This window comes from Schistocerca piceifrons, chromosome X (assembly GCF_021461385.2).
Source record: "Schistocerca piceifrons isolate TAMUIC-IGC-003096 chromosome X, iqSchPice1.1, whole genome shotgun sequence".
NCBI classification, from domain to species: Eukaryota; Metazoa; Arthropoda; class Insecta; order Orthoptera; family Acrididae; genus Schistocerca; species Schistocerca piceifrons.
Genome location: NC_060149.1, coordinates 553335921 through 553363871, shown reverse-complemented (window position 1 = coordinate 553363871; position 27951 = coordinate 553335921). Strand labels below are relative to the sequence as shown.

General features: G+C 45.5%; 1 protein-coding gene across 3 annotated transcripts in view; it reads left to right on the top strand.

Annotated features, from left to right (window-relative positions):
* Nucleotides 1-27951, top strand: part of LOC124721331 (syntaxin-binding protein 5) — a 1049372-nt gene that overhangs the window by 774984 nt on the left and 246437 nt on the right. For all 3 annotated transcript variants that reach the window (XM_047246245.1, XM_047246244.1, XM_047246243.1), the window contains exon 11: nucleotides 16668-16790. In XM_047246245.1, coding sequence (XP_047102201.1) covers nucleotides 16668-16790 — 123 coding nt within the window. The remainder of the gene's footprint in view (nucleotides 1-16667; nucleotides 16791-27951) is intronic.

The following is a 27951-nucleotide window of genomic DNA, read 5'->3' as shown; positions in this document are numbered from 1 at the left end:
GCTTATGGTCAGTGATTAACTGAAACTTCGTGCCATACAAGAAAGGGTGAAACTTGGTAACAGCATATACAATGGCCGAAGCCTCTTTTTCCACCTGGGAGTAATGGGCCTGCGTGGGACTGAGAGTTTTAGACGCAAACGCCAGTGGCTGCTCGGAGCCATCCGCATTGCGATGGGCCAGGACCGACCCCACCCCATGCTGCGAAGCATCCGTAGCCAGGACCATCGGCTTAGTGGGGTCAAAAGTAGCCAAACAAGGCGCTGACATGGAGGCTCTTCAACGAGGTGAACACTCACTCGCATACAGGTGACCAATCAAAAGGAACACCCTTGCGCAGAAGGCAGTACAGGGGGCGGGCTATGGTGGAATCCCTGGGAATGAACCAGTGGTAATAGGCAATCTTGCCTAAAAAAGCTTGTAACTCCTTCAGCGAAGCGGGCTGCGGTAGGTCAACGATACCTTGGACAAAACTTCCTAGCAGCTGGATGCCGTGCCGAGAGATGGTGTAGCCCACATACTCAATGAACGGTTGGAAGAAGTTCGACTTACGTAGGTTGCACCGCAAGCCCACGGACCTGAATTTGAGAAAGAGGGTGCGAAGGTTGTGAAAGTGTTCCTTCATGCTGCAGCCAGTGACAATTATGTCATCCAGGTAATTAATACAGTGAGGGATTGTCGACGTGACGTGCTCAGGGTAACGCTGGAATATCGCCGGGGCACTGGATATTCCAAAGGCCAACCGCTGGTATTGGTAAAGGCCAAACGGGGTGTTGACGACCGCCAGCCGTTTGGAGTCCTCATCAAGTGGTATCTGATGATAACCCTCTGAAAACTCGATTTTCAAAAAATATTGGCCTCCCGCCATGGCGGAGAACAATTCATCAGAACGAGGCAAAGGATAGGTGTCCACCACCAATTGGGAATTAATGGTGGCCTTGAAATCGCCACAAAAACATGATTTTCGTGAGGGTTTCCAGACAATAACGAGGGGTGAAGCCCACTCACTAGAAGAAATGGGAAGAATGACCCCGAGGGCTGTCAGCCAGTCTAGCTCTTCTTTTATCTGAGGGCGGAGAGCCAAGGGGATCTGCCTCACGCGTAGAAAACGCGGGCAAGACGACGCCTTCAACGTTAAGTGAGCTTCAAAGTCTGAAACATGCCACAGGCCCTCCTCAAAGATATCCGTAAAGTCAGAGATCAAAGATTCCAATGACTGATAGGGAACGTCTTCGGAGACCAACTACACTCCTGGAAATTGAAATAAGAACACCGTGAATTCATTGTCCCAGGTAGGGGAAACTTTATTGACACATTCCTTGGGTCAGATACATCACATGATTACACTGACAGAACCACAGGCACATAGACACAGGCAACAGAGCATGCACAATGTCGGCACTAGTACAGTGTATATCCACCTTTCGCAGCAATGCATGCTGCTATTCTCCCATGGAGACGATCGTAGAGATGCTGGATGTAGTCCTGTGGAACGGCTTGCCATGCCATTTCCACCTGGCGCCTCAGTTGGACCAGCGTTCGTGCTGGACGTGCAGACCGCGTGAGACGACGCTTCATTGAGTTCCAAACATGCTCAATGGGGGACAGATCCGGAGATCTTGCTGGCCAGGGTAGTTGACTTACACCTTCTAGAGCACGTTGGGTGGCACGGGATACATGCGGACGTGCATTGTCCTGTTGGAACAGCAAGTTCCCTTGCCGGTCTAGGAATGGTCGAACGATGGGTTCGATGACGGTTTGGATGTACCGTGCACTATTCAGTGTCCCCTCGACGATCACCAGTGGTGTACGGCCAGTGTAGGAGATCGCTCCCCACACCATGATGCCGGGTGTTGGCCCTGTGTGCCTCGGTCGTATGCAGTCCTGATTGTGGCGCTCACCTGCACGGCGCCAAACACGCATACGACCATCATTGGCACCAAGGCAGAAGCGACTCTCATCGCTGAAGACGACACGTCTCCATTCGTCCCTCCATTCACGCCTGTTGCGACACCACTGGAGGCGGGCTGCACGATGTTGGGGCGTGAGCGGAAGACGGCCTAACGGTGTGCGGGACCGTGGCCCAGCTTCATGGAGACGGTTGCGAATGGTACTCGCCGATACCCCAGGAGCAACAGTGTCCCTAATTTGCTGGGAAGTGGCGGTGCGGTCCCCTACGGCACTGCGTAGGATCCTACGGTCTTGGCGTGCATCCGTGCGTCGCTGCGGTCCGGTCCCAGGTCGACGGGCACGTGCACCTTCCGCCGACCACTGGCGACAACATCGATGTACTGTGGAGACCTCACGCCCCACGTGTTGAGCAATTCGGCGGTACGTCCACCCGGCCTCCCGCATGCCCACTATACGCCCTCGCTCCAAGTCCGTCAACTGCACATACGGTTCACGTCCACGCTGTCGCGGCATGCTACCAGTGTTAAAGACTGCGATGGAGCTCCGTATGCCACGGCAAACTGGCTGACACTGACGGCGGCGGTGCACAAATGCTGCGCAGCTAGCGCCATTCGACGGCCAACACCGCGGTTCCTGGTGTGTCCGCTGTGCCGTGCGTGTGATCATTGCTTGTACAGCCCTCTCGCAGCGTCCGGAGCAAGTATGGTGGGTCTGACACACCGGTGTCAATGTGTTCTGTTTTCCATTTCCAGGAGTGTATATGGTGCCTGCGATAGAAAAACTGAAAGCATTCAACAAGGAAACTGCTGCGCCCGTATCTACTTGCAGTTGTAATCGGTGCGACCAAACTGACACCTTGATAAAGAGTTTGTGTGCCAATGCGTCGGGAGCCTGGCCCGATGAAACTTCCTGAATGTCAACGTCCATGTCCTCTGTACCTGCTTCCTTCGATTCTCTTGAGGCTGAGTGGCAAACTTTAGCAATGTGTCCTTTTTTATTACATCTGCGACAAACGGCCCAACGCTGGGGGCACTCTGACCGATCATGATGTACATAGCTTGACGCACAGGATGGTAACAGGGGCCGGCAGCCAGAACTCTGTTTACGCGCCGTGCGGGGGCGGCCGTGATGGCCGGATTGTACAGCTTGCACGTTGTCCACCCCGGACACGGTGGATGCGGCCGCGCCTCTCTGATCCGCCGCAATGCTGCACCACGCTTCCAACTGTTGACCTGCAGCGTGAGGGACTTCATATGATTGAGCAATGGACAGGACTTCCTCAACGGAAGGGTCTTCTAAATGCAGGGCCCTTCGCCGGACCTCCCTATCAGGGGCCGAACGAACAATGACGTCGCGCACCATAACGTGGGCATACGACTCTCGCGACTGCTCCGTGACAAAATGACACTTGCGACTAAGACTGTGCAGGGTAGCGGCCCATACCAGGTAAGACTGATGGGGCTGTTTCTTGCATTGATAGAACTCGACCCTATCTACCACAACATGTGTGCGGCGGTGATAATATGGAGACAGCAATGAACACAATGCATCGAAAGACGAGGACAAGGGTTCCTGCAATGGCGCTAGCTGCTGCAAAACTGGGTACAGCAAGGGAGAGATCCAAGACAAGAAAAGAACACGACATACCTCCGCATCGGTAACATGAAACGCCTGGAAATGCTGCCTAAGGCAATGTTCATATGCGTCCCAATCCTCCGCTGTCTCATCATACGGGGAAAGGGTGGAGAGCAACGCCAGAAGCACTTGTTTCATGGTTGCCATGAGCTCCATCTGCTGCTCAACCAAAACCCACACTAAATCCTCCATGCTGTGGATAAGCTGCGAAACCGGAACGACGACGCAACACGCGAAAGAATGACCCTACTCATCGCCAATTGTGTAGTAACACGGTTCACGTTTTCCGTCGCACTTCATATAGCGTAGACCAGAAACTGTCTGCTAGGCATGCCCAATGTGAACTCACTGGGTACGGCCCGTGCTGCTCGAGTTGTTGTTGTTGTTGTTGTTGTTGTTCCGCCGGCAGAGGTCGCGGATGAATTCTCACGTGCCCTCTGGTGGACGGGACTCTACTTGCAGCAACTACTGTCCATGATGCGCCGTGCCGATGTGCGCTTCGCACGATCTTTCTGGTGGCTACTGCACACATATTTTTGTAATATTTTTCATCTAATTGAGCAATCTGTCATGCAATTTTATTCTCTGGTAGGAAATGCTATCGTGAGTTTTTTTGTTTGATTTCTTTTGGTTGATGCAAGTACAAATTGGTTCTTCTTCCATGATTATTTATGGAACTATTAGTGAAATACTTACTAATATTTTTCCTGATATGTACAACAGATTGGTAGATGGACTCATATGATGCAATGAGCATACTGAGTATTTAAATTGTCCTTTACAATGAGCCTGGTTACTACTTCCAGTTGCATTCTTATGGTTATTTTCTGAATTTTGAAAATTGTGTCCGTGTTTTGTGTCTTTGATCCCCAGAAAAGAATGCCAAAGTTAAAAATAGAGTGTATGTAGGAAAGGTATGCCACCACGAGCCATGTTACAACCCTAAGAGTAGGTGGGAACACTATCCACAATAACAACAACATACAACTGCTACAGTTGAAATGTTGCAATTTATTATTGCTCACTAAAACATCAATCACAAGAAAGTAAGACAAAAAGTTGAAAGAAAAACGCAACAGTACAAAAGATATTAGACACCATATCCTTTCAGCAATTTTATTTAATGTTTGATTAATTGTATTGCCACAAAGGCCCCCTGCCCCATTGGCCCAACATTAGAGCAGAGCTCTGTAGCATTTGAATAGCTTCCAGTGGTGGCAAAGGCTGTGTTGTTGAAGGCATAGGCTCCATGCCCCAGGCATTGTTTGTTATAAAGCCGTGAGCAGCAGTCATGATGCTGAGTTGCAGTAATGTTCAACACTATAGTACCATCTGTGGTTGAAGGTTGTAATGGTATGAGGTTTGGAAGTTAAATAGTGGAAACTATTTTTTCACAACCAATACAAAAGAGTTACATGTTTGCACCTGTTACTGTCCTTCAAAGTAGTCATCAGCATTGTGTAGAACCCATTGTCAGTGATGTGGAAGCCTGATTGCTCTGTTGATGGTTCAAATGGAACCGTCTACTGCCTGTCGAATCTTCTTTCACCATACTGGGGCTCTGACGCACTTTTGACTTTCGCAGCAAAAGAAGCGGCGACACTTTCTGTGCACCCCCCCCCCCCCCCTCCACCCTGTCATTTAGCACGACATTTCATGGGCGCATACAGCGAGTGCAAGCTGTGGCTGCTCTGTTTGGTCGATGGGACTGGGAAGTATGGTACCATCCACCATACTCCCCGGACATAAGTCTTTGTGACTTGGATTTGATTCCAAACATGAAGGAACCACTTTGTGGCATTCACTTCAGAACTGTTCCAGAGATTCAGCAGGCAGTAGATGGCTCCATTTGCACCATCAACAGAATAGGCTCTGCTAACGGTATACTATGCCTTCCACATTGCTGGCAACGGATTCTACACAACGATGGTGATTACTTTGATGGACAGTAACAGGTACAAACATGTAGCTCTTTTGTAGCAGTTGTGAATAAACAGTTACCACTATTTAAGTTCCAACCCTCATACTAGCTTGTGAGTAGGATGCAGATGTAAGTTGGGAAGATGGTCTTGTAATCTCCATAATTCAGATTGGGCAGCTTCCAATTTCTTCAAATTCACTCAAAGTTTGGAATGTAACCCTTTATTCTCAGTAGAAATGTTTGTTTTGTCTTTCATTAGGGGTGATAACTTAACTTGTCTCAACTGTGGGAAGCGCACAATAAAAAATAAAAATTCTCCAGTATGGCGGCTATCCTAAATACTGGTGGCCAAGAGAGAGTCTGTTTTCGGCCTCTGTCAATCGGTGTCTTGTAACCTCTATGCCACATGTTGTCCTGGCGCAAATGTGTGCCAGCACATTCTTCCCCCCTGAAATTCCACGCTATTGCCGTGTAGTGGGGCTATGAATGACAATGGGGAGGGAAGCAGGATGCTGGACATGGCGATGGGCCGGGAGCCGTTACTGTGGAGAACGGCATACTCCCGACTGTACCCCACCATCTGCCTTGTGAGGCAACAGACACATCCTCTGGAAAACTGCTGCCAGGCCACATATCCAGGCCTGAGGGCATGTACTGGGGCAATGATGGCGATGGTGACGGCAATGGCAACGGCGGTGGTGGGTCCAGTTCCATGGGGTTGGTAAGTGGGGACAGCAGGGGCGAGGGTGCATCATCCATTCGCTCCTCCTGGGGTGCCTGGGGGCACAAGTGGGTGACTGCAAAGGCCATGTGGTCTCTTGGAGCTGTGAATCTGGAGGATGAAAAGCAGCAGAATCATTGGGCAAATGACATGCGCGAATTTGGTTCTCGTGGCGGTGCTGCAAACCATCGGGACCTGGAATTAAGTATGTATATGAGCCAATGCGTTCCTGGATCATACTTCTTTCCCAGCGTCCATGGTTGTCATAAACCCTGCAAAGAACAAGATCGTGTGGTGCAAAGCAATACTTGCAGCCTGTTGGTGGTGCTGGATACTACAGTGGGTGTAGCAAGTGTAGCAGCATCCGATGGCAGTGGCTATGCAGAAGTTCCACACCGGTGATGGTGCGCCTCACGGGTGGGAGCAATAACAGGTGAGAAAGAGTTTCAGTGCCTGTTTCCATGTGTGGGTGGTGTGAAGCTTGGATATCTGTTGCTTGAAAGTATGTACAAAGCATTCTGCTTCTCCATTGGGCTGCGGATGAAATAGAGGACTTGTTGGATGATGAATGGCGTTGCAAAACTGTTCAAATTCACGAGAAGTGAATTGTGGTCCATCGTCTGACACAAGTTCTTCTGGCAAACCCTCTGTGCAAAATATTGAGGACACTACTTGAATGGTGCTACATGATGTGGTACAAGTTGTAGGCACCGCAAATGGAAACTTGCTAAAAGAGTCTACCACTATGAGCCAATGAATGTTCCAAAATTGTCCTGCAAGGTCTATGTGTACCCTTTGCCATGACAATTGAGTCTTAGGCCAAGTTGCAAATGTTTGTGGCAGAGCGGATTGGTTTTCTGCACATACGCGACACTGAGATGTCATCTGTTCAATGTGGGCGTCCATGCCCTGCCAAGTATGTGCAAAATATTGGTGCACAGCTGAGTTCTGGATACTGTTCAATGAACAAGGCCAAGACGTGCAAATGTAATGCAACAAAATCTTGAGGTCTGGGTCTGCTTCTGTGGCCTATGCTATTTTTCTGTAGTGCAAGGGAAAAGATTCCAGCAATTCAGAGTCCTGCGCATCAATTTGGCAACAAGATGGAACAGATGCTTCAAAATCAGAGTCTGGGTCAATCAGAAGGTGAGATAGGGTGTCTCGTCTGCATTGCCATGCTTTGCCGTAGGACTGTACACAATTTCATACTGAGACTGTGAAAGTAACAAAGACCACCACTATAGTTTTTGAGCAGTGCATGTAGGAACTGGCTTTGATGGGTGAAACAAGGTCTGCAAAGGTTTGTGATCTAACACTAAATAGAACTTGTGACAATGCAAATAGTGATGGAATTTAGTCACACCATACACAATAGCAAGAGCTTCTTTTTCTGTTTGAGAGTAATTGCGCTGTGTTTGAGTAAGCAACTTTGAGGTAAAAGCAATAGGTCTGTCTTGTGCACCAATTCTGCGTGAAAGCACAGCTCCGATTCCGTAGGAAGAAGCATCATTTGCAAAACTATTGGCTTGGCAGGGTCAAAATGCACTAAACATCTGTCACTAAGCAAAGCGTTTTTGAGTTTCTGAAACGTGTCTTGACAATCTTTAGACCACACAAAAGGCATATTTTTGTGACGCAAGTGATGCAATAGAGCTGCGATCAGAGTGGCATTCGGTATGAACCAAATGTAGTATGGCATCTAGCCTAGTACTGACTGCAGTTCAGACACATTGTGAGGAACAGGCAGGTCACACATTGCAAACAAGTGAGATTGGAGGGGGTGCACACCTTGACTGTTTACCACATGACCTATGTACTGTAGTTCAGTTTGAAAAAAGTCACATTTTTCGAGACAACACTTGAGCCCTGCTTCTGACAAGTCGAATAAAAGCATGCAAATTGGCAATGTGTTCCTCTGGTGTACAACCTGAGATGACAATTTGTCAAGGTAGTTTGAGCAAGGCACTTTTGCAGTCAGCTGTTCCAAGTAATGTTGAAAAATGGTGGGTGTGGAAGCACTTCCAAAGGGCAATCACAAGTATTTGAACTGTCCTAAGTATGTATTGACAACGAACACTTTCTGTAATTCTTCATCCAATGGAATTTGCAAATAGGCAGCACGCAAATCTGTCTTAGGGAAGTAACATCCTGCACCAAGGCTGTCCATGATTTCTTCAGAGTGAGGTAATGGATAAGTGTCAACTGCTGTCTGTGGGTTGACTAGAATTGAAGGCAACACAAATGCGAATGTGACCAGAAGGCTTAGGCAACAATACTAGTGGACTTGCGCATTGACTAGCTTGAATGGGAGCAATTACAGCATTATCTTGCAATCCTTTCAATTCATAGGCTACTACGTCTCTTAAAGCAATTGGAATGGGGCAGGGCTGAAAAAAGCTTAGGCTGTGCATTGTCTTTCAATGCAACATGTACTGCAAAAATATTAGCTTCTCCCATTGCTTTGGAAAATAGTTCAGGATATTCTTTAAGCAAGCTAGCGACACTGTCTTTTGGTGGAAGTGTAGAGACTGACAGTACATTGTCGTGAATAGCAAGGCCAGACAAATCAAAGGGATCTAAACAAAAAATGTTCTCACTGTTTTTTGACTTCAACACACCAAAATTCACTGTCCTGGTGTGAAATTTTCATGGGGCAGGCAAACTACACTGCCAAAGTGCAGGATTTTCCTGTCCATTGTAAGCAGTGAGGTGTTTGCTAGATTTAGAAAGCTGTGGGGAGCTTAACTGTTCATACGTGGCGTGATTAAGCAAAGTGACTGATGCACCTGTGTCTAACTGAAAGTTCACATAATGGCCAGCAATTCGTAATGAGACAAAAAGTTTATTAGACCATTGTTGCACAGCACTAGAGCAAGAAGGAGGCACAACTGTAATCTTACGTTTGTTGTAACCTGTTGTAGGTTTGGAAAATGCGATGTTCACTGCATATGCACGAGCCTCTTTTTTTCTGGGAGCAGGCAAAATTGTCATTTTTGTGTCATTACAAGCAGACTACTTGGACATGGCCTTTTTTTCCACACATTTAACACTTTTCAGTACATGACTGGCAGTCTTGTCTTTTATGGCAAGCAGAACATCTAGGGCAAGACTTCACTGAGTTTACCAGCTTGTTTACATGTTTATGTGGCTGTGTATGCACTCACTGTTGTGGCTGATTGGGGCAGTCGCAAACAGGGGCAACTCGACCCAACAAATCAAGGCCTGATCAAACTTATCAGTTGCTATGTCACCCGCATCATATTCTCTAAGATTTTCAACACTTGAGGGAGTGAAGGATCAGAATACTTTAGGATCTGTTTCTGTATTCTAATGTTGGGGACATTGACTGTTTAGCATCTCGATTCATGAGGTCACTGTAAAAGTTGCCACAACTACACTTAAATTTACACTTCCTAGTCATGCCTTTTAATTCTGTAGACCACTGACAGTATCTCTGCTCTGGCTTTTTCTGCAAATGAAAGAGCAGATATCTGGCTGCACCTATTTGAACCTGCTGGTCATAGTACTAGGTTAATGCAGTAATTGCTTTGTCTAACTGAGTTTATTGGTAGACACAGTTGGAAATAGTTTTTGTTTTAACCTGAACACTGGGGATCCCACAATCAAAAGAAAGTATTATAGCTTCACAGTACCTTGAATGCGATGAACTGCACAGTGAGCTAGGAACTGTGTCAGGTATTCGTTCCATTCCTCTTCCATGTCGTTCAATTGCTGGAACACAGGGATGTCCGGCTGTGGCACTTTGCTGGATGTGTTGGTCAGTCTGCTGTGTGGCCACCATTTCCTGTGCAGCCAGAAGTTGTTGAACCATCATCAGCAAGGCAGAAATTAGTTGGTTCTGAAAATGGAAAGCTTGTGTTAGATCCATTATGTTGGTTGTCTGTGGCTGAGGCACGAAACAAGCAAGCAAAGCCTCTGAAAAGGGAAATTTGATTAGTTCCTGGAATACATGCAAGAGCACAACAACAAATTTGCAATTAGAAATCCCTGCAGTCTTAAACACAAGAGAAGCAAGCAAATTCTTCATTACTGAAATGTTCTCATCGCCACTGTTGTATTCTCGTTTGCCACTTTTATGTCATCTCGTTGTCTCTGTAGAGCTGTACCTTGGGAAGCAATAAGAGGATGTTGGTTGGTGGCTGGTATCCTCGTTCTGTAACACAAACTGCATGCAGTTAATAACTAGGTTCTTTATTCATAAACAAAGAGTTACTTAAGTTTCCATGTGCCGTGGTACAAGCTGTCTTCTGTATAATCCACATAACCTCAATGCCGTTGAAGCAGAAGTCTGCTATGTTCACTACAAGGTTACTATATGCTGCCTCTCTGTGTGCTAGAGGCTAAGTCAGCAGCTCCGTTGCAGTGACACACTGGAACTCCATGGCGTACAGACTCGAACTAACTGGTGTAACAGGCTCGAACTAATTGGACAAACTAACTGGCTAAACTGGCCCTTCAGTCTGCAGCAGTGATCCTAAATACAGTTGATTCAGAGGACGTTGGCAGTGCATTTCCAGCGAGTATGTTTTTTGGCCTCTGTCGATTATCTTCTTGTAACCTCTGTGCCACAGGCTGTGCTGGTTCCAGTGTACGCCAGCACAAGCTGTATGAGAGAGATCTTGGAGCAGATGGGCTACTTCTGCTTTGTCTGGATCTTAGAATCCAGGCAACTTTAGTCACTTTCAGTGTGGGTTCAAAAGGTATCTCTCCACCTTGATAACCTGACCTTTCTGGTAGTGGCTATACAACAGGCTTGCCTTCACTGGCGTCACCTCACGGTATATTTTCTGACATCAAGGTGAAGTGCTTTACTACATGGAGGCATATTATCCGCAGTTATCTGTACGAATTGAGGTTTCAAGGACATCTTCCCATCTTTATGTGGCCCTTCCTTCACCACACTATTTTAGACATTGATTTGGTGGTGCACTCCCTTATCACTTTGATCAGGAGAATGGTGTCCCTCAAGGTTGCATTTCAAGTGAGACTATCTTTACCATAACTGTTAACAGTGGCCTGGCCAGTGTTCTTTGTTAGTTGATGACTTTCCTCTCTTTGATTACTCCTTTAACCTTGCAACAACTATTAGCCAGTTGCAACTAAGTCTTCAATGGTTAGATGAGTGATTGGAGAAGGTGGTTTTAAATTATCAATGGAGAATTCTATGTGCCTTCTTTTTAACTGTTCACATCCTGTTTTAAACTTTCTTGAGTTGAGGATGAAGGACACTGTTCTTAATTTTAAATACCCTGTGAGGTATCTGGGCCTCATATTTGACTATTAACTTACATGGTTGCCACACCTTAGGGATATGAAAAGACGGTAATGCCAAACACTCAATTTTTTAAAATGTCTTACTCATAATTCATGGGGAGCAGGCCAAGTATGTCCATTGCAGTTTTACAGCATCTTTGTATGATCCTCGTTTGATTAGGGGTGCATGGTGTATGTGTGGGCATTACTGTCTTATTTAAGAATGTTGGACCCTGTGCACCATGAAGGGATTCAGGTGGCAACTGGGTCCTTGATAATCATCCACATACTAAGCGTTTGCACTTGAGGCTAGTAAACTGCTGCTTCACATCAGGCGACTACTCCTTATAGTGCGAGTGGCCTATGAAACACTGTCCTTACTGTACACACCTGTATACCATACTGTTATTTGGTCACCAATGGAAAGGCTCTTTCCTTCATGGCACTGAGTGATGGTGTTATATGAGATTTGTGCAAAGGATTGCCATTTACAGATGAGTTCAGCTGGTTTTAACGTTTTGCACCAAGATTGGAGCAGATATCAACTGTGGATCCTACAGAAACTGAGAATTATCTTAGAATTTCCTAATTTAAAGAAAGATTTCACTCCATATTTTATATTGCGGTCTCCGTTTTTTAATGTTTCGGATAGGTAACACAATTTTACAGTTGTGTCCTCTGATGGCTCCAAGCAAGGGGAGTCCCTTCACTGTTCAGTAGTATTCCCCTACCATGTTTTCAGGTTTTGCTTTCCCTGAGAATTTACTGTATTTTTCACAGAGTTCCATGCCATCCTGAAGGCACTGGAGTGGATGAGACATCTTCAGGGCAAACAATTCCTCATCTGCTCCAATTCCTTACAATTGTTGCAGCATCTGTACCCAGCTCAAAAAGTGGACCAGGTCATACATGACCAACTGTACATCATACAGTGGTAGAGGAAGCAGGTGTCATTTAGCCGGGTACCAGGGCATGTTGAAATTTGGGGAAATACACAAGCAGACAAAGATGCCAAGAGGCTTACAAAGAATATGTCATTATACAATGATCCATTCCTCTGCATGCTGTCATTTTGCTGGAGGGTCAAGGATCCTTGGAATTGTGAGAGGAGTAGTGGCTGACAGTGATGACAATAAGCTACAGTTGAGGAAACAAGCAATCTGGTCAGGTTGCTCCTCATGCTGGTCACACTGGCATGATGAAACAGCCCTGACCCACCTCTGAATTGGGCACTGTTGCCTAAAGCAATTAACTTTTTACTCAGTTTGGAGGATCCTCCCAGTCTCTGATGCCTGTGAGATGCAAATTACTATGCACCACATTTTAACTGAGTGCATTTTATATTGTACTTAAGAGGATTTAAGCAAATTTCAATGAGGATTTGCCCTCTATTTTAGCTGAGGACGAGATGAGTGTGGTAAAGGTTTATAAGTTTTGTGAAGCCTCTGGACTCCAACTTAAGCTTCTGAGCTGGAGATTTTACTGTTTTGCAGAGTGGATGGCTCATCCCATTTATTCCAGTGGTCAGCCATCTGCTGTATTATTTAAATTCTTTCACCACTTTTTCCTTTCTTAGTCTGTTTTAGAGCTGAAACATTACAGAATTTGTGTGTGCGTACATGCATGCGTGTAAGTGCATTCACACACACCTACATGTGTGCATGTACATGCACGTGCACATGTGTGAGCGCAAAAATTTTTTCTTAATTTTTGTTACTTTTAATAGTATGTAAAGTTTTGTAATTCTGTGAATTCTATTTTATCACCACTCATCTCCACATTTTTGTGTGGATGCTAAAGATATTGCTATCATTGACCCACATCACCATATCATTATCAAAAACAATACATTATAACATACAAAGTGTTTTGGCACTCCTTGAGAGTATGGATTCAAGTATGACCAAAGCTGACAAAGTTTCACACCTACTGAAGAGTGTGGCAGATAACATCTGTCAGTGATCTTTTGATGGATTTCACAATAACACATGACTTCATCAACGAGCCTGAGCTCAATGAGACAATGCACCAAAAAATAATACATCAAAAGTCATCTCTACAAGGCTGACCAACTTGGATGGCTGGAGTAAGAAAAAGAAATCCTGGACTTATGCAACAACCATCAGATGAGATCCAAGGTTCTGAATGACACAGATACACCTTCTTCCACCTTCTTCCCTTTCTAATTTGACTGGCATGAAGAAAAATGGGCCTCTGGAAAATAGATGCTAACATACCAATATGTATCCAATGTGGTCCCTTTTGACATTTCATATGTTACTATAAAGAAAGGAGGGTGTTCGATAGCTAATATTTTGCAAGTTGTCAAACAACAGGGCAGTTTCATGCTCACTGGACAATTGCAGATAATGACAGCCAACTTCCAGGACAGAAGCTGTTGCTTTACCCTGGTCAAAGTTGTTCACCGACATGCCATAATCTGCCACACAAAGGTTCCACTTGCACAAGCACCATCCAAACTCGGGAAAACTAAAAGAGGGGACCATATATGTGGGTGAGGCTGTCATAGATGAAAATACTCCACGAATGGCAGTTGCCAAGAAGTGAAAAATCACCGTGTTGTTGCTATTGGCAAACGACTTCTGTAGATTCTAGTCAATTCTAAGTTACCATTTTCACTGATATCAAATGCTTATCATCACCAGGTTAAGAAGATTATGTTAAGGGATTCAGTGACCATTGTGCTGAAGGTTGCAAATGGAAAGGAATGTGCTGTGAGAGTAAGTATTAGTAATGGAACACAGCCCCTCGAATTTTTGATTTTACCAAATTGCAGCCATAATTTTATCTTTTGCTAGGACTTCTTCCAGACTTAATAAGAAGTTGTAGGCTATGTCAGATTGCAGCTTCAGCCTGATGAAGTTACTTCAACAAGTTCCTACAACAATTATTCCTCTCGGTGATTGTCAACACTGTACACACATTTAACTCACCAATATTAAGGCATGTTCTAGCCAACAGAGTGGTTGCTCAGTCAAACTGTGAAACTCTAGTCAATAGCAAAAAGGTACTTAAAATTGCAAGAGAAAGCTATTTGACAATGATGAATATAAACATCACTTATGGATAAAGGTTGCCTTATGTACCCAACTTCGATAAACAGCAGCAACTCATTTATAAGGCTGTGTGTGTAGGGGCAACAGAACCTTTCCAGGAAGGTCAGGTCAGAGTAACTCATGGACATTCAGCTATTTTTGAGTGGCTATGGAACTTAGTCTGAACAACTGCACCACTTAGTAACAGCTTTTTTCTGATGGTGCAGATATTAGTAGGTGATTCAACTTGCCATTTTCATAGCCTGGACAAACTCTGGAAATTGTGGCATAAGATCGACAGTTCAATAATGGATCATTTAAATCTGATTGAGCATTTGAAATCTAATTATCCTTCAGCTTGTGAAAGCAAAAGTACATCACTTGTGAGTGTTTCCTCCTCCTCCTCCTCCTATTCTCCATCATTGTTAGGATCCTTAAGATCCACAAATTTCTCATTAAAATTGAAATATCTGCTGGTCATTTCAGCATCTTGTAATATCAAACTGTGTGCTGCCCCTTGCCCACTTTCTACACCACTCATATTCCATTACAAGGAAAGAAAGGCATACATCCAAAGCTGAAAGATTTAAAAATAAGTGCTAAAGGCTAGTACACTCACCAGTAGTGATGAACACACAAGATGATGATAGGAACACGCAGCTGATGACTTTGTAAGCCTAAAAGTGGTAAACTAGACAAATCTGACACTGTAGGTTCTTCACTGTCCAAGTTTTCATTAATAATAATTTTATCATAATTTATGTACTTGTTAGAAGTGGAATATTGAGGACATGGATTCAGAGTTTTAAAAAATGGAATTAAATTTTTATATATAAAATAATTTTTATTTATTGTTCAGTCTCAGTTGCATATTTTTAATTAGATTACATGTTTCAGTCCCTCTGGATCATCTTCAGATCTAAAACAAAGTAAAACTAAATATATACCATCTAATATTATACAATAAGTGGAAAAGAAAAGAATCATACATAAATGTAGACTTTACCTAGGTTTTTGCATTGGTAACCCATCTTCTCTACTCACAAGCACATATCAGAGTGCAGTGTTTTGGAACTGCGGTCAGTGTTTTAAGTAGGTGTATGTTGGAGGTCGGGGAGAAGGAGGGAGTTAATTTTTACATAAGTATACAGTCTATAATTTTAGCGTGACCCCTCTTGTTAAGCTCATTACATACCCACCACCCGCTTCCTGCTTCCTTTCCCACATCTCAATCAGCCTCACTCCATTTTCCCTTCCCTTCTCCCTCTCCATACCTCCAACATATACCTATTTAAAACATTAACTGCAGTTCTGAAACACAGTACTCTGATATGTGTTTCTCAGTTGACAAGACAGGTTGCTGCCACAACTACTTATGCAAATTCTACATTTATGTACAGTTATTTTCTTTTTTACTTATTGTTAAATATTAGATGTTACATGTTTAGTTTTACTTTCTTTTAGGTATGTAGAGGATCCAGAGGGATTGAAACATGGAATATAATTAAAAATGTGCAACTAAGATGGAACTATAAATGAGAATTATCTTACGTATCAGTACAGTTGCTGAATCTAAAGACAATTCTGTTGGTTATAGTGTAAAATGTCATAAATAATACAAATAGTAAAACTCCAAAGTACTGTCCATATAAAACTGTCTATTTATAATTAAAGATTGAATTACAATTTCTCTAAACATTTTTGGCATATTTGCAAAATAAGTTTAAATAAATTCTTCTGATATTCCTGATAATCTGTATTTCCCAGTAGTGTAACCACAGAACTGGAAGAATTTATTTATTAATTTTAAATAAACAAATTTTGTTTCATGGTAAAATTTTTCTGTCTGGTCTTCAATTGGCATACATACAATACATGTTATGAATGTGAAAAAGCTAATAGCATGCTTAGTTAAATTTTGAACATGAAGTTAGATAGAAATTGCCATGTCATGCTTGTATTGCAACATTTTAAGCCTGAAACAATTTACCAGTATATAAGAGGGCAACTAAAGACACACATATTCAAGATAATATTTAGCAAGAGTGATGTGTACATATGCAATTAAATGATTGCATTGTGACCTATTGGTGCTTGCTTTAGATGACACATTGTTAATTCTGTCTTACTGGTTTTGTTCTTTCTATGTAGGCACTTGAAATACCAATTGTGTATGATGCTGCTGAAGAAGAAGATTGCTCTCCAGAGTATGAATACCCTCCGAGACCAAGTCTGACTTCAAAACACGAATCCACAGACAGTGACAATAAGAAGGTAATGGTAGATCAATTTTAAATTTTTATGTTCTTGTCCCCCAGTGTGACAAATGTTAATAAAAATTCTATGTTACTAGCTTCTGTCCTCTCTCCTCCTCTACCCCATCCCTCCTGTCTCACCTTCTAGTCATTCTCCCTCCCTCCCTCCCTCCCCCTCTCTCTCCCCCTCTCCCTTCCCCTCTCCCTCCCCCTCTCTCCCCCCTCTCTCCCTCCCCCCTCCCTCCCCCCTCTCTCCCTCCCCCCTCTCTCCCTCCCCCCTCTCTCCCTCCCCCCTCTCTCCCTCCCCCCTCTCTCCCTCCCTCTCTCTCTCCCACCTCTCTCCCTCCCCCTCCCTCCCCCCTCTCTCTGCCTCCCCCCTCTCTCTGCCTCCCCCCTCTCTCTGCCTCCCCCCTCTCTCTGCCTCCCCCCTCTCTCTGCCTCCCCCCTCTCTCTGCCTCCCCCCTCTCTCTGCCTCCCCCCTCTCTCTGCCTCCCCCCTCTCTCTGCCTCCCCCCTCTCTCTGCCTCCCCCCTCTCTCTGCCTCCCCCCTCTCTCTGCCTCCCCCCTCTCTCTGCCTCCCCCCTCTCTCTGCCTCCCCCCTCTCTCTGCCTCCCCCCTCTCTCTGCCTCCCCCCTCTCTCTGCCTCCCCCCTCTCTCTGCCTCCCCCCTCTCTCTGCCTCCCCCCTCTCTCTGCCTCCCCCCCTCTCTCTGCCTCCCCCCTCTCTCTGCCTCCCCCCTCTCTCTGCCTCCCCCCTCTCTCTGCCCCCCCCTCTCTCTGCCCCCCCTCACTCTGCCTCCCCCCTCTCTCTGCCTCCCCCCTCTCTCTGCCTCCCCCCTCTCTCTGCCTCCCCCCTCTCTCTGCCTCCCCCTCTCTCTGCCTCCCCCTCTCTCTGCCTCCCCCTCTCTCTGCCTCCCCCCTCTCTCTGCCTCCCCCCTCTCTCTGCCTCCCCCCTCTCTCTGCCTCCCCCCTCTCTCTGCCTCCCCCCTCTCTCTCTGCCTCCCCCCTCTCTCTCTGCCTCCCCCCTCTCTCTCTGCCTCCCCCCTCTCTCTCTGCCTCCCCCCTCTCTCTCTGCCTCCCCCCCTCTCTCTCTCTGCCCCCCCACCCTCTCTCTCTCTCTGCCCCCCCACCCTCTCTCTCTCTCTGCCCCCCCACCCTCTCTCTCTCTCTGCCCCCCCACCCTCTCTCTCTCTCTGCCCCCCCCACCCTCTCTCTCTCTCTCTGCCCCCCCACCCTCTCTCTCTCTCTCTCTGCCCCCCCACCCTCTCTCTCTCTCTCTCTGCCCCCCCACCCTCTCTCTCTCTCTCTCTGCCCCCCCACCCTCTCTCTCTCTCTCTCTGCCCCCCCACCCTCTCTCTCTCTCTCTCTGCCCCCCCACCCTCTCTCTCTCTCTCTCTGCCCCCCCACCCTCTCTCTCTCTCTCTGCCCCTCCCCCCCCTCTCTCTCTCTCTGCCCCTCCCCCCCTCTCTCTCTCTCTCTCTGCCCCCCCCTCTCTCTCTCTGCCCCTCCCCCCTCTCTCTCTCTCTGCCCCTCCCCCCCCTCTCTCTCTCTGCCCCTCCCCCCCTCTCTCTCTCTCTGCCCCTCCCCCCTCTCTCTCTCTCTGCCCCTCCCCCCCTCTCTCTCTCTCTGCCCCTCCCCCCCCTCTCTCTCTCTCTGCCCCTCCCCCCCCCCTCTCTCTCTCTGCCCCTCCCCCCCTCTCTCTCTCTCTGCCCCTCCCCCCCTCTCTCTCTCTCTGCCCCTCCCCCCCTCTCTCTCTCTCTGCCCCTCCCCCCCTCTCTCTCTCTCTGCCCCTCCCCCCCTCTCTCTCTCTCTCTGCCCCTCCCCCCCTCTCTCTCTCTGCCCCTCCCCCCCTCTCTCTCTCTCTGCCCCTCCCCCCCTCTCTCTCTCTCTGCCCCTCCCCCCCCTCTCTCTCTCTGCCCCTCCCCCCCTCTCTCTCTCTGCCCCTCCCCCCCTCTCTCTCTCTGCCCCTCCCCCCCTCTCTCTCTCTCTGCCCCTCCCCCCCTCTCTCTCTCTCTGCCCCTCCCCCCCTCTCTCTCTCTCTGCCCCTCCCCCCCCCTCTCTCTCTCTCTGCCCCTCCCCCCCTCTCTCTCTCTCTCTCTCTGCTCCTCCCCTCTCTCTCTCTCTCTCTCTCTGCTCCTCCCCCCCCCCTCTCTCTCTCTCTCTCTCTCTCTCTCTGCCCCTCCCCCCCCCTCTCTCTCTCTCTGCCCCTCCCCCCCTCTCTCTCTCTCTCTGCCCCTCCCCCCCTCTCTCTCTCTCTCTGCCCCTCCCCCCCTCTCTCTCTCTCTCTGCCCCTCCCCCCCTCTCTCTCTCTCTCTGCCCCTCCCCCCCCTCTCTCTCTCTCTCTGCCCCTCCCCCCCTCTCTCTCTCTCTGCCCCTCCCCCCTCTCTCTCTCTCTGCCCCTCCCCCCCTCTCTCTCTCTCTGCCCCTCCCCCCCTCTCTCTCTCTCTGCCCCTCCCCCCCTCTCTCTCTCTCTGCCCCTCCCCCCCTCTCTCTCTCTCTGCCCCTCCCCCCCTCTCTCTCTCTCTCTGCCCCTCCCCCCCTCTCTCTCTCTCTCTGCCCCTCCCCCTCTCTCTCTATCTCTCTGCCCCTCCCCCCTCTCTCTATCTCTCTGCCCCTCCCCCCTCTCTCTCTCTCTCTGCCCCTCCCCCCCCTCTCTCTCTCTCTGCCCCTCCCCCCCCTCTCTCTCTCTCTGCCCCTCCCCCCCTCTCTCTCTCTCTGCCCCTCCCCCCCTCTCTCTCTCTCTGCCCCTCCCCCCTCTCTCTCTGCCCCTCCCCCCTCTCTCTCTGCCCCTCCCCCCTCTCTCTCTGCCCCTCACCCGTCTCTCTCTGCCCCTCACCCGTCTCTCTCCCTCCCCCTCTCTCTCCTTCTCCTTGTCCCTCTCTCTCTCTCCCTCTCCCTCCCTCCCTCTCTCCTTCTCCTTGTCCCTCTCCCTCCCTCCCTCTCTCCCTGTCTCTCTCCCTGTCTCTCCCCCTCTCCCTGTCTCTCCCCCTCTCCCTGTCTCTCCCCCTCTCCCTGTCTCTCTCCCTCTCCCTGTCTCTTCCCCTCTCCCTCCTTCCCCCTCTCCCTCCTTCCCCCTCTCCCTCCCTCTGCGTGTGTGTGTGTGTGTGTGTTTGTGTGTTTGTGTGTTTGTGTGTTTGCGTAACATGTACTCCAAAGTGCACCAGATAGATAGGCAGATAAGATGAATGATGTTATTGGTGTCACATGGCACACAGCTTCTTTTTGTATACATTACACAAACTCAATCCCGTAATGTGCACACCATGCTACTAACAGTGTTTTGACTGCTGGATACCATTCACTACAGTGGTATGAGGCTAATAAATTTTCCATGCACCCTACCAGCATCATCCTAGCTGAAGTCCCACCACTACAAGCTTAATACTGCACTAAGCAACTTCTATATGCTTAATCGTCCGCCCCGGTAGCTGAGTGGTCAGCGTGACAGACTGTCAATCCTAAGGGCCCGGGTCCGATTCCCGGCTGGGTCGGAAATTTTCTCTGCTCAGGGACTGGGTGTTTTGTTGTCCTAATCATCATCATTTCATCGTCATCGACGCGCAGGCTGCCGAAGTGGCGTCAAATCGAAAGACCTGCACCAGGCGAACGGTCTACTCGACGGGAGGCCCTAGCCACACGACATTTCCATTTCCATATGCTTAATCATCCATCATATGCAACTGTTTTGTGATGAAGATCACATTCTTCAAGTGAACCACCCTGGAGCTGATGGGCAGGTTGAGTTGCAGCTGGCAATTTTATGAAATTATTCTCTGCTAGAGTACGTACATTGTGAAATGACAACTGAGCCGAACCTTTCTTCTGGAATGGTATAATGATCTGCATCAGTTGTGATACTGTGGGGCAGATCTCCCCCCGAAGATATGAGATAATCAATAAAAATGTTACATAATGCACTCTAATTAATACTGTTAATAAAAAGGGTGGGCCTAGTTCTAGTCTTGGTTATTGACACTTCCACAATTCAGTGTTAACAAACTGTATGAAAGGAAAAAAAAGTCAGGAACAATAAAATCAGAAACTTAGCCCCAGTGAATCTAATTTTTATTACAAAATATTTGGTTTTGCACATGTTAATAAGAAATTTCATGAGCACATCACAAAGAGCATGTGATCCAAACATGAGAGTAAATTATAGAAAACCCTGATAAGTCTGCCAAAGTTACCTGACAAAGAATGGGGTTGGTAGCAATCAACTTCTGAACACATTAATTCAGCGCAGTTTAGCCATAGGTGAACATTAGTGATTGTGTCATCATACCAGAAAGAGAAGTGAAATTAAACATACAACTACTCCCATCCATCTGGTTATGGATGAGCTTACATAAATTTACTGAAATACTGGAAAACCCCTAACTCCAGTCCATCCTAATCAACTAATGCTGCTAGATAGACTCACCATAAATGTTGTGTGTTGACGAGTAGACTGCAGATGGGACAGATGGAAGCTACCGTAACTTGTCCCCCAATTCAGACTGTCTCACAAGCAGCAAGAAGTCTAAGTGCAAGTATCATCATCATCATCGTCGTCATGATCATCTGTCTGTCAAGAAGTGTCTATGTTAAATCTCCAACATGAAGTCAAATCAAAAAGTGTTATCCACCACAAAAAAGATAAGAGTCTCTCAGTCTGTTCTGCACTGAGTCCATGTCTAAAAACCACCCACCAGTGAGAAAAAGGTCATCCAGCTCTAGTCAGTGGAGTAAGGCTCTAGCCAATAGAGTAATCATTATGATTCTGTTCTTCCCCCTACAAAACTTTGTAAAAAATCATTCTCCAATTGGCTGGTTTTTTGCACTGCTCCAAGAATTTCAGACTCGTGAGCCTATGTCATCATCTCATTTCTTTATTCCACCAATCTATGGTCTTTTCATATACAATAATTCAGAAAATGGCTCTTGGCCTCCCACTGTAGGTGTTTTTAAGAACACTGAACATGCTTTTTTCTTGCCAGTGGGTAGAAAAAAAAACTTCCGTAACACCAGGTCTGAGCATCTGTTTGTCATGATGGGTTTTCACTAAGTGGTGGGGGAAAAAGTCAGAATTGTTTGGCTGCTTTTAGAAGAGGTAGCAAATAGTGATCTGTTCAAATGGATCCCTGTTCTACCTGCATTTTGAGAACTCGCTGGATGAGGTACATTGTTCTCTGTAGGAAGCACTTTGACAGGCAACCCACCCATTTATTTCCTGGGGTGACTCTCCAGGGATCACAGTTTTTAGCGTTCTGCTGGACTCTCATATTGTGTCCTGTTTTATGAAGCATGTGGGAAATATTTACTATGGCTGCCATACAGATGCCTGGACAAAAACGATGTGGCCAGCAGCATAGCTGCTGCATCCAACTAGTTAAAGTTCTTCTCAGGCCAACGCTGTTGCTTAGAGAATAAGCCAGTGGGGCATTTTGGTTTGTGTCCTCTGCTCTATCTAACTGCAGGCTTTCCAAGACTTGTGCTCACTCAGGCAAAAAATCTATCATTACATGCACACAAACTCAATTACAGTATTGAGAATAAGATTAAAAGATGGCTTGACCTTTACAGTCACTGTTGTTAAACTCGTAACTCAAATAAAGAAGTAAGTTGATCTGACTAAACATGACTTTAATCAATGATTAATAGGATTTGCTTCTTAAAAATGAGAAATGTCAGGTGCAGAATGGCTTGATGCTTCTTGACAGTCACACCATTCTCAAGTACTTTCAAATGACAGAGCACAGCAGTCAGTCATCCTTTTCTTGCAGGTTTTATTTGGCAAATCTAGATTTTGGCTAGTGCCTATTTCATAGCTTCAGTGCATGTTATAGAATGTCAGTGCCCTGTTGTTCGGGCTTCTGTCACAGTTTTTTCAAGACTACTCAGTAGGCATGAAAGAACTGTGACAGAAGCACAGACAGCAGGGGACTGACGTACTAGGACATGCATTGATACTATGAATTAGTGCACTGATAATGGCTAGGCACTAGCTGAAATCTAGATTTGCCAAATAAAACATGCAAGAAAAGGGAGACTGATTGATGTGCTCTATGATTCGAAAGTCATAAAATGGTCATTGAGTGACTCACATTCTCAATGGAGGTAACCTGACATTCTCAAATACTTAAACACATCAAAAAAAGTTTTGCATCACCTCGGTTCTTAGAGTTCTGGAAGCTGCACAGAAAATTGGAATAGAGATCAACATAAACATCATTTCCACCCTTTTTATAGCTAATGAAAACAACACATTTCATGTTGTACCACCATACAGCAAGACATTCAGAGATGTTGGTCCAGATTGCTGCTCACACTGATACCTCTAATACCCAGTAACATGTCCTCTTGCATTGTTGCATGCCTGTATTCATCATGGCATACTATCCACAAGTTCCTGAAGGCACTGTCGGTCCAGATTGTCCCACCCCTCAATGGTGATGTGGCATAGATACCTCAGAGTGGTTGGTGGGTCACATCATCCATAAACAGCCCGTTTCAATCTATCCCAGGCATGTTCAATAGGGTTCATGTCTGGAAAATGTGCTGGCCATTTTAGTCAAGTGGTGATGTTATACTGAAGGAAGTCATTCACAAGATGTGTATGATGGGGAGGCGAATTGTTGTCCCTGTAGACGAATGCCTCACCAATATGGTTGCCCTATCAGTTGGAGGATGGCATTCACGTATCATACAGCCGTTACAGCGCCTTCCATGACCACCAGCGGTGTATGTCAGCCCCACATAATGCCACCCCAAAATAGCAGGGAACTACTGCCTTGCTGGACACTGTGTCTAAGGCGTTCAGCCTGACCGGGTTCCCTCCAAACATGTCTTGGACGATTGTCCAGTTGAAGGCATATGCAATACTCACTGGTGAAGAGAACATGATGCCAGTCCTGAGCGGTCCATTCGGCATGTTGTTTGGCCCATCTGTACCACACTGCATGCTGTCGTGGTTGCAAAGATGGACCTCGCCATGGACGTCGGGAGTGAAGTTGCGCATCATACAGCCTATTGCACAGAGTTTGAGTCATAACATGACGTCCTGTGGCTGCACGAAAAGCATTAGTCAACATGGTGACTTTGCTGTCAGGTTTCTCTGAGCCATAATCTGTAGGTAGCGGTCATCCGCTGCAGTAGTAGCCCTTGGGGGGCCTGAGCGAGGCATGTCTTTGACAGCTCCTGCCTCTCTGTATCTCCTCCATGTCCGAAGGATGTCACTTTGGTTCACTCTGAGATACCTGGACACTTCCCTTGTTGAGAGCCCTTCTTGGCATAAAGTAACGATCAGATGCGATCGAACCGCGGTATTGACCATCTAGGCATGGTCGAAGTACAGACAACATGAGCCGTGTACCTCCTTCCTGGTGGAATGACTGGAACTGATCGGCTGTCAGACCCCCTCCATCTAATAGGCACTGCTCATGCATGGTTGTTTACATCTTTGGGCAGGTTTGTCTTTACTCGAATTCAAGCCGCACTCGAATCTAAGCCGCACCTGAAAAATGATACTCGAAATCAAGAAAAAAAAAATTTTCCCGAATCGAAGGCGCACCCGAAATTTGAGATTCGAAATTCGAGGGGAGAGAAAAGTTTTAGATCGCACCTCCAAATCGAAACAAAGTTGGTCCATTGTAGTATGAGACACAATTTAGGTCGAATGATTGATGATACAGCTACAGTAGTTTGGTTCGAGTCGTAAGTTTAGGAGTTAAGCTTTACCGGGTAGCCATTGCTATGCGTCAGGCGCTCCGTTCGTATTTATATGGGTACCCTTCCTTTTTCATGTGCTTCGTCTGGGTTGAATTGATTGCTTATTTTTCTTTGATCTGATAAGTGCCGTTACTTTGTTATAGGTGTTTACGTCACTCTAAGCTGAAAATGCATTATTGTATTGTGTCACGCATTGTTTGTCGCATTCTGATAATGAGTGTTTACGACCTTTCGCCGCTCGCGGCATGGCTTGCTTTTGTACGCGCTACCGCCGCTTCCAATTGAAAAATAAATAAATAAATAAATAAAAGTAAATAAATAAATAAAATTGTCTCATAAGCGAAACAATGGCAAGAGACTGCAATTTGTTGTTACTTACACTGCTGCTTTCTTTGATAATGATCAACATGAACCAAATAATAGACTGCGTGTGATAGAAGATGTTGAGAAGGAGAGTTTAGCAAAAATTTTTCTCCATTTGAATATCTTTGCATATGCCTCTTTAGTACATTACCTTCTGCACAGAAATTAGTCATCTTAGATTTAAAAATCTAGTCAGTTGTCGTGCTTCATTTCTGACTGCATCTATAATTGGCGTAAGAATAATACTAATATAAACATGGCATGATATGTACATTCTTCCGCGATTGCTGTTGTCTCACTCTAGTTTTGTAGTTTATTAGGCAGACAGGATTTAAATGAAGTAGCAGCAAACACAAAAGAATACATGGCAAAATGTTTATATTCGTATTATTCTTATGATGAAGAGAATATTGCATGTGATTCACAATTCATAAAAGTTCCTATTAGCAACCATCTCTTGTCACAGGTAGGAAAAAATTCAGAACGTAGAGTTGGCCATATTGACAAACATCCCAGTCTTGCCAGTCGGATTTTCATAGTACATTGAAAGGTTGCTACATTCGAAGATGAACAATACGGAATTTGTATTTACTTCGTTGGATAATGTATGAAAATTCAGTGGTCGAAACTCGGGGCGGAGAAAAAAAGCTCGTCTTCCACCTGTTTCTTTTTTTTTTTTTTTTTTTTTTTTTTCTTATTTATTTACTGACGCAGAGGATTTGGCGCCAGTATTTATATTTGTGCCTGCAAAGCATGCCTGTGTGGCGCTACATATATTCGACGGCAAAAGTTACTTGTGGCGGCACCTACCAACATTTTACAGAACTTCTGCTTACTTTGCACTCGATACTAAGCCGCAGGCGGTTTTTTGGATTACAAAAACCGGAAAAATAGTGCGGCTTAGATTCAAGTAAATATGGTAGTGACATATCTGAGCAGTCAAAGGGACTGTGTCAATGATACAGTATCCACAGTCAACGTCTATCTTCACGAGTTCTGGGAACCTTTTTTTGATGTGTGTATTTGATGTGCAGCTGACAATCTTTTCTACACAGGCAGGTCCAGATTTAATGACAGAGCTGTTGAAAATTATGTTGGTGCACAAAAGCTTTGCAGTGTGTATCGACTCAGTAAAGAAAAACTCTTTACACTGACTTCATCAGTGCTACTGGCAGAATTTCCTGGTGTCATACTTCTTAATCTTCTGATGTCCAGAACTGCCTTAATTTGGGTAGTATGTCATGTGAGTGTCCTGAGAAGTGATCTGGCCTCTAGACAAATCAAGGGAGCTATTATAAGAACTCTTTTTAGATTTTAAAATTTCAGTGGTGATCTACAATCAGAGCTAAGATTCTTAATATTGAAAACTTAGGATTTTGCAAGCCACCACCCCTCCCTATGAACAAAGTGTAGTTGAGGAGACACCTGTTATATAGTAATTTTTTCAGTCTCCCATAAGGGAGAGTATGTTCTGGCTATATGATGTTCAGAGTGAGTTTCCTTTTCTAGCATGATAAGCCCCCCCCCCCCCCCACACACACACACACACACACCTGTGAGACTGTAATAGTCATGCAAATGGGGCACACACATTTTTCAGGGTATTCCATTTCCACCATGATAGGTTTCCATCTCAGAGACCTGCAAGAAGACTATGTCCAGACTAAGACCTCTGTGCAGAAGAGAGAAACATTTTTTGGATGCCTGTGTGATGTAAATAATGTAAATAGATGGAAGAGAGCAGAGTCTTTAACTGCCTGTCATGTAACAACTCTGCTCAGTTTTGTCATCTGTGGTTGTGGCCCTTGTACTCGAAAAGAGTAGGAGTGCTGTATGTTAGAGCTTTCTCATGCTGCCTTTGTTGTCCAGAATTTTTTGCATTTACAGCTTGGTTTCCTTGTCACTATAACGTAAAATGGGATGGAAGTCATGTGAGGGGTGCAATTTTGAATACTGAATAGTTACAGCTAGTATGACATTAACAGTGGAATAATGTCTAACATCATTTTTTGTGGCCAGTGTAAGGCATAGCTAGTGTATTAATATTTATTCCTTTGGTCGTTTATTTACTTACATTTCTTATTAATTTATAATTTTTTGCACAGAGCCATCAAAATGATAACTTTCACAAATGTTGGAAAGAATGGTTCTACAATAATTAACTTGCCATATACATTACATAAAACAGTTTTTGTATCTTTTTACTGTTTTATCCATTTATAAATTTAAACTTGGTTAATGTCACAAGCAGTGTCTTAATGTTCATTGAATTAATACAAACATTTTTCTGTCGGAAAAGATTTTAAATTTGTATTCAAGAAGAAAGGAGCTTACAGGCACTCAATGCCATAGTTATCAGCAAATCTGTATTCAAATCATTCTGCTTACATGCTCTTATAGAGTCTGATAGCTTTTTAAACCAAATCAAACCATTGATGTATGCCATTTGCTTGGTCATTTTTTAGTTTTGTTCTTCGCCAGAAGTAATTAGATTTTACCAACTTTGACTCCATATGGAACCATTGTGCACAGTGACTGTATGTTGTTATAAGGAAGGATAGGAATACAGCTGTCAGTTGTAATCCCATTAGTTTTTTATTACACTTGCATATACAGAGTTCATCTATAAATAGCCATATTCAGTACATTTGGGTAAGCTATAATACAACAAACTCCCCACTGCTGGGAATTTGTTTGATCATAACTCACTCAGATGCACTGAACATGGCTATTTATAGCTGAAATCTGGATATGCAAGCATAAAAAAAACTTATGGAATTGCAACTGATAGCTCTATTTGTATCCTTCCTAGTTACATTTTGTCCTGGTGTTGTGACTGTGTGCATCAGTGCTCTGGATAACTTTATTTTGTTGAACCATAAAATTGTAATTAATTTAAATGTGTGTAGAGTTGTTAAGTATTAGTGCTGAACAATCGCTGGACAACATGATTCTCTGTGACCTACCCTGTGAATAAGTCTTATTGTCCTTTACTGTAAAAAGCAATATTCAACATTTGTATACATAGAAATAATACTGTCTATTGATTGTTACACAGGCGTGAAGGATGTGAAAGTAGTAAACACTCAGTTGATGATTGCTGGTGCATGCTG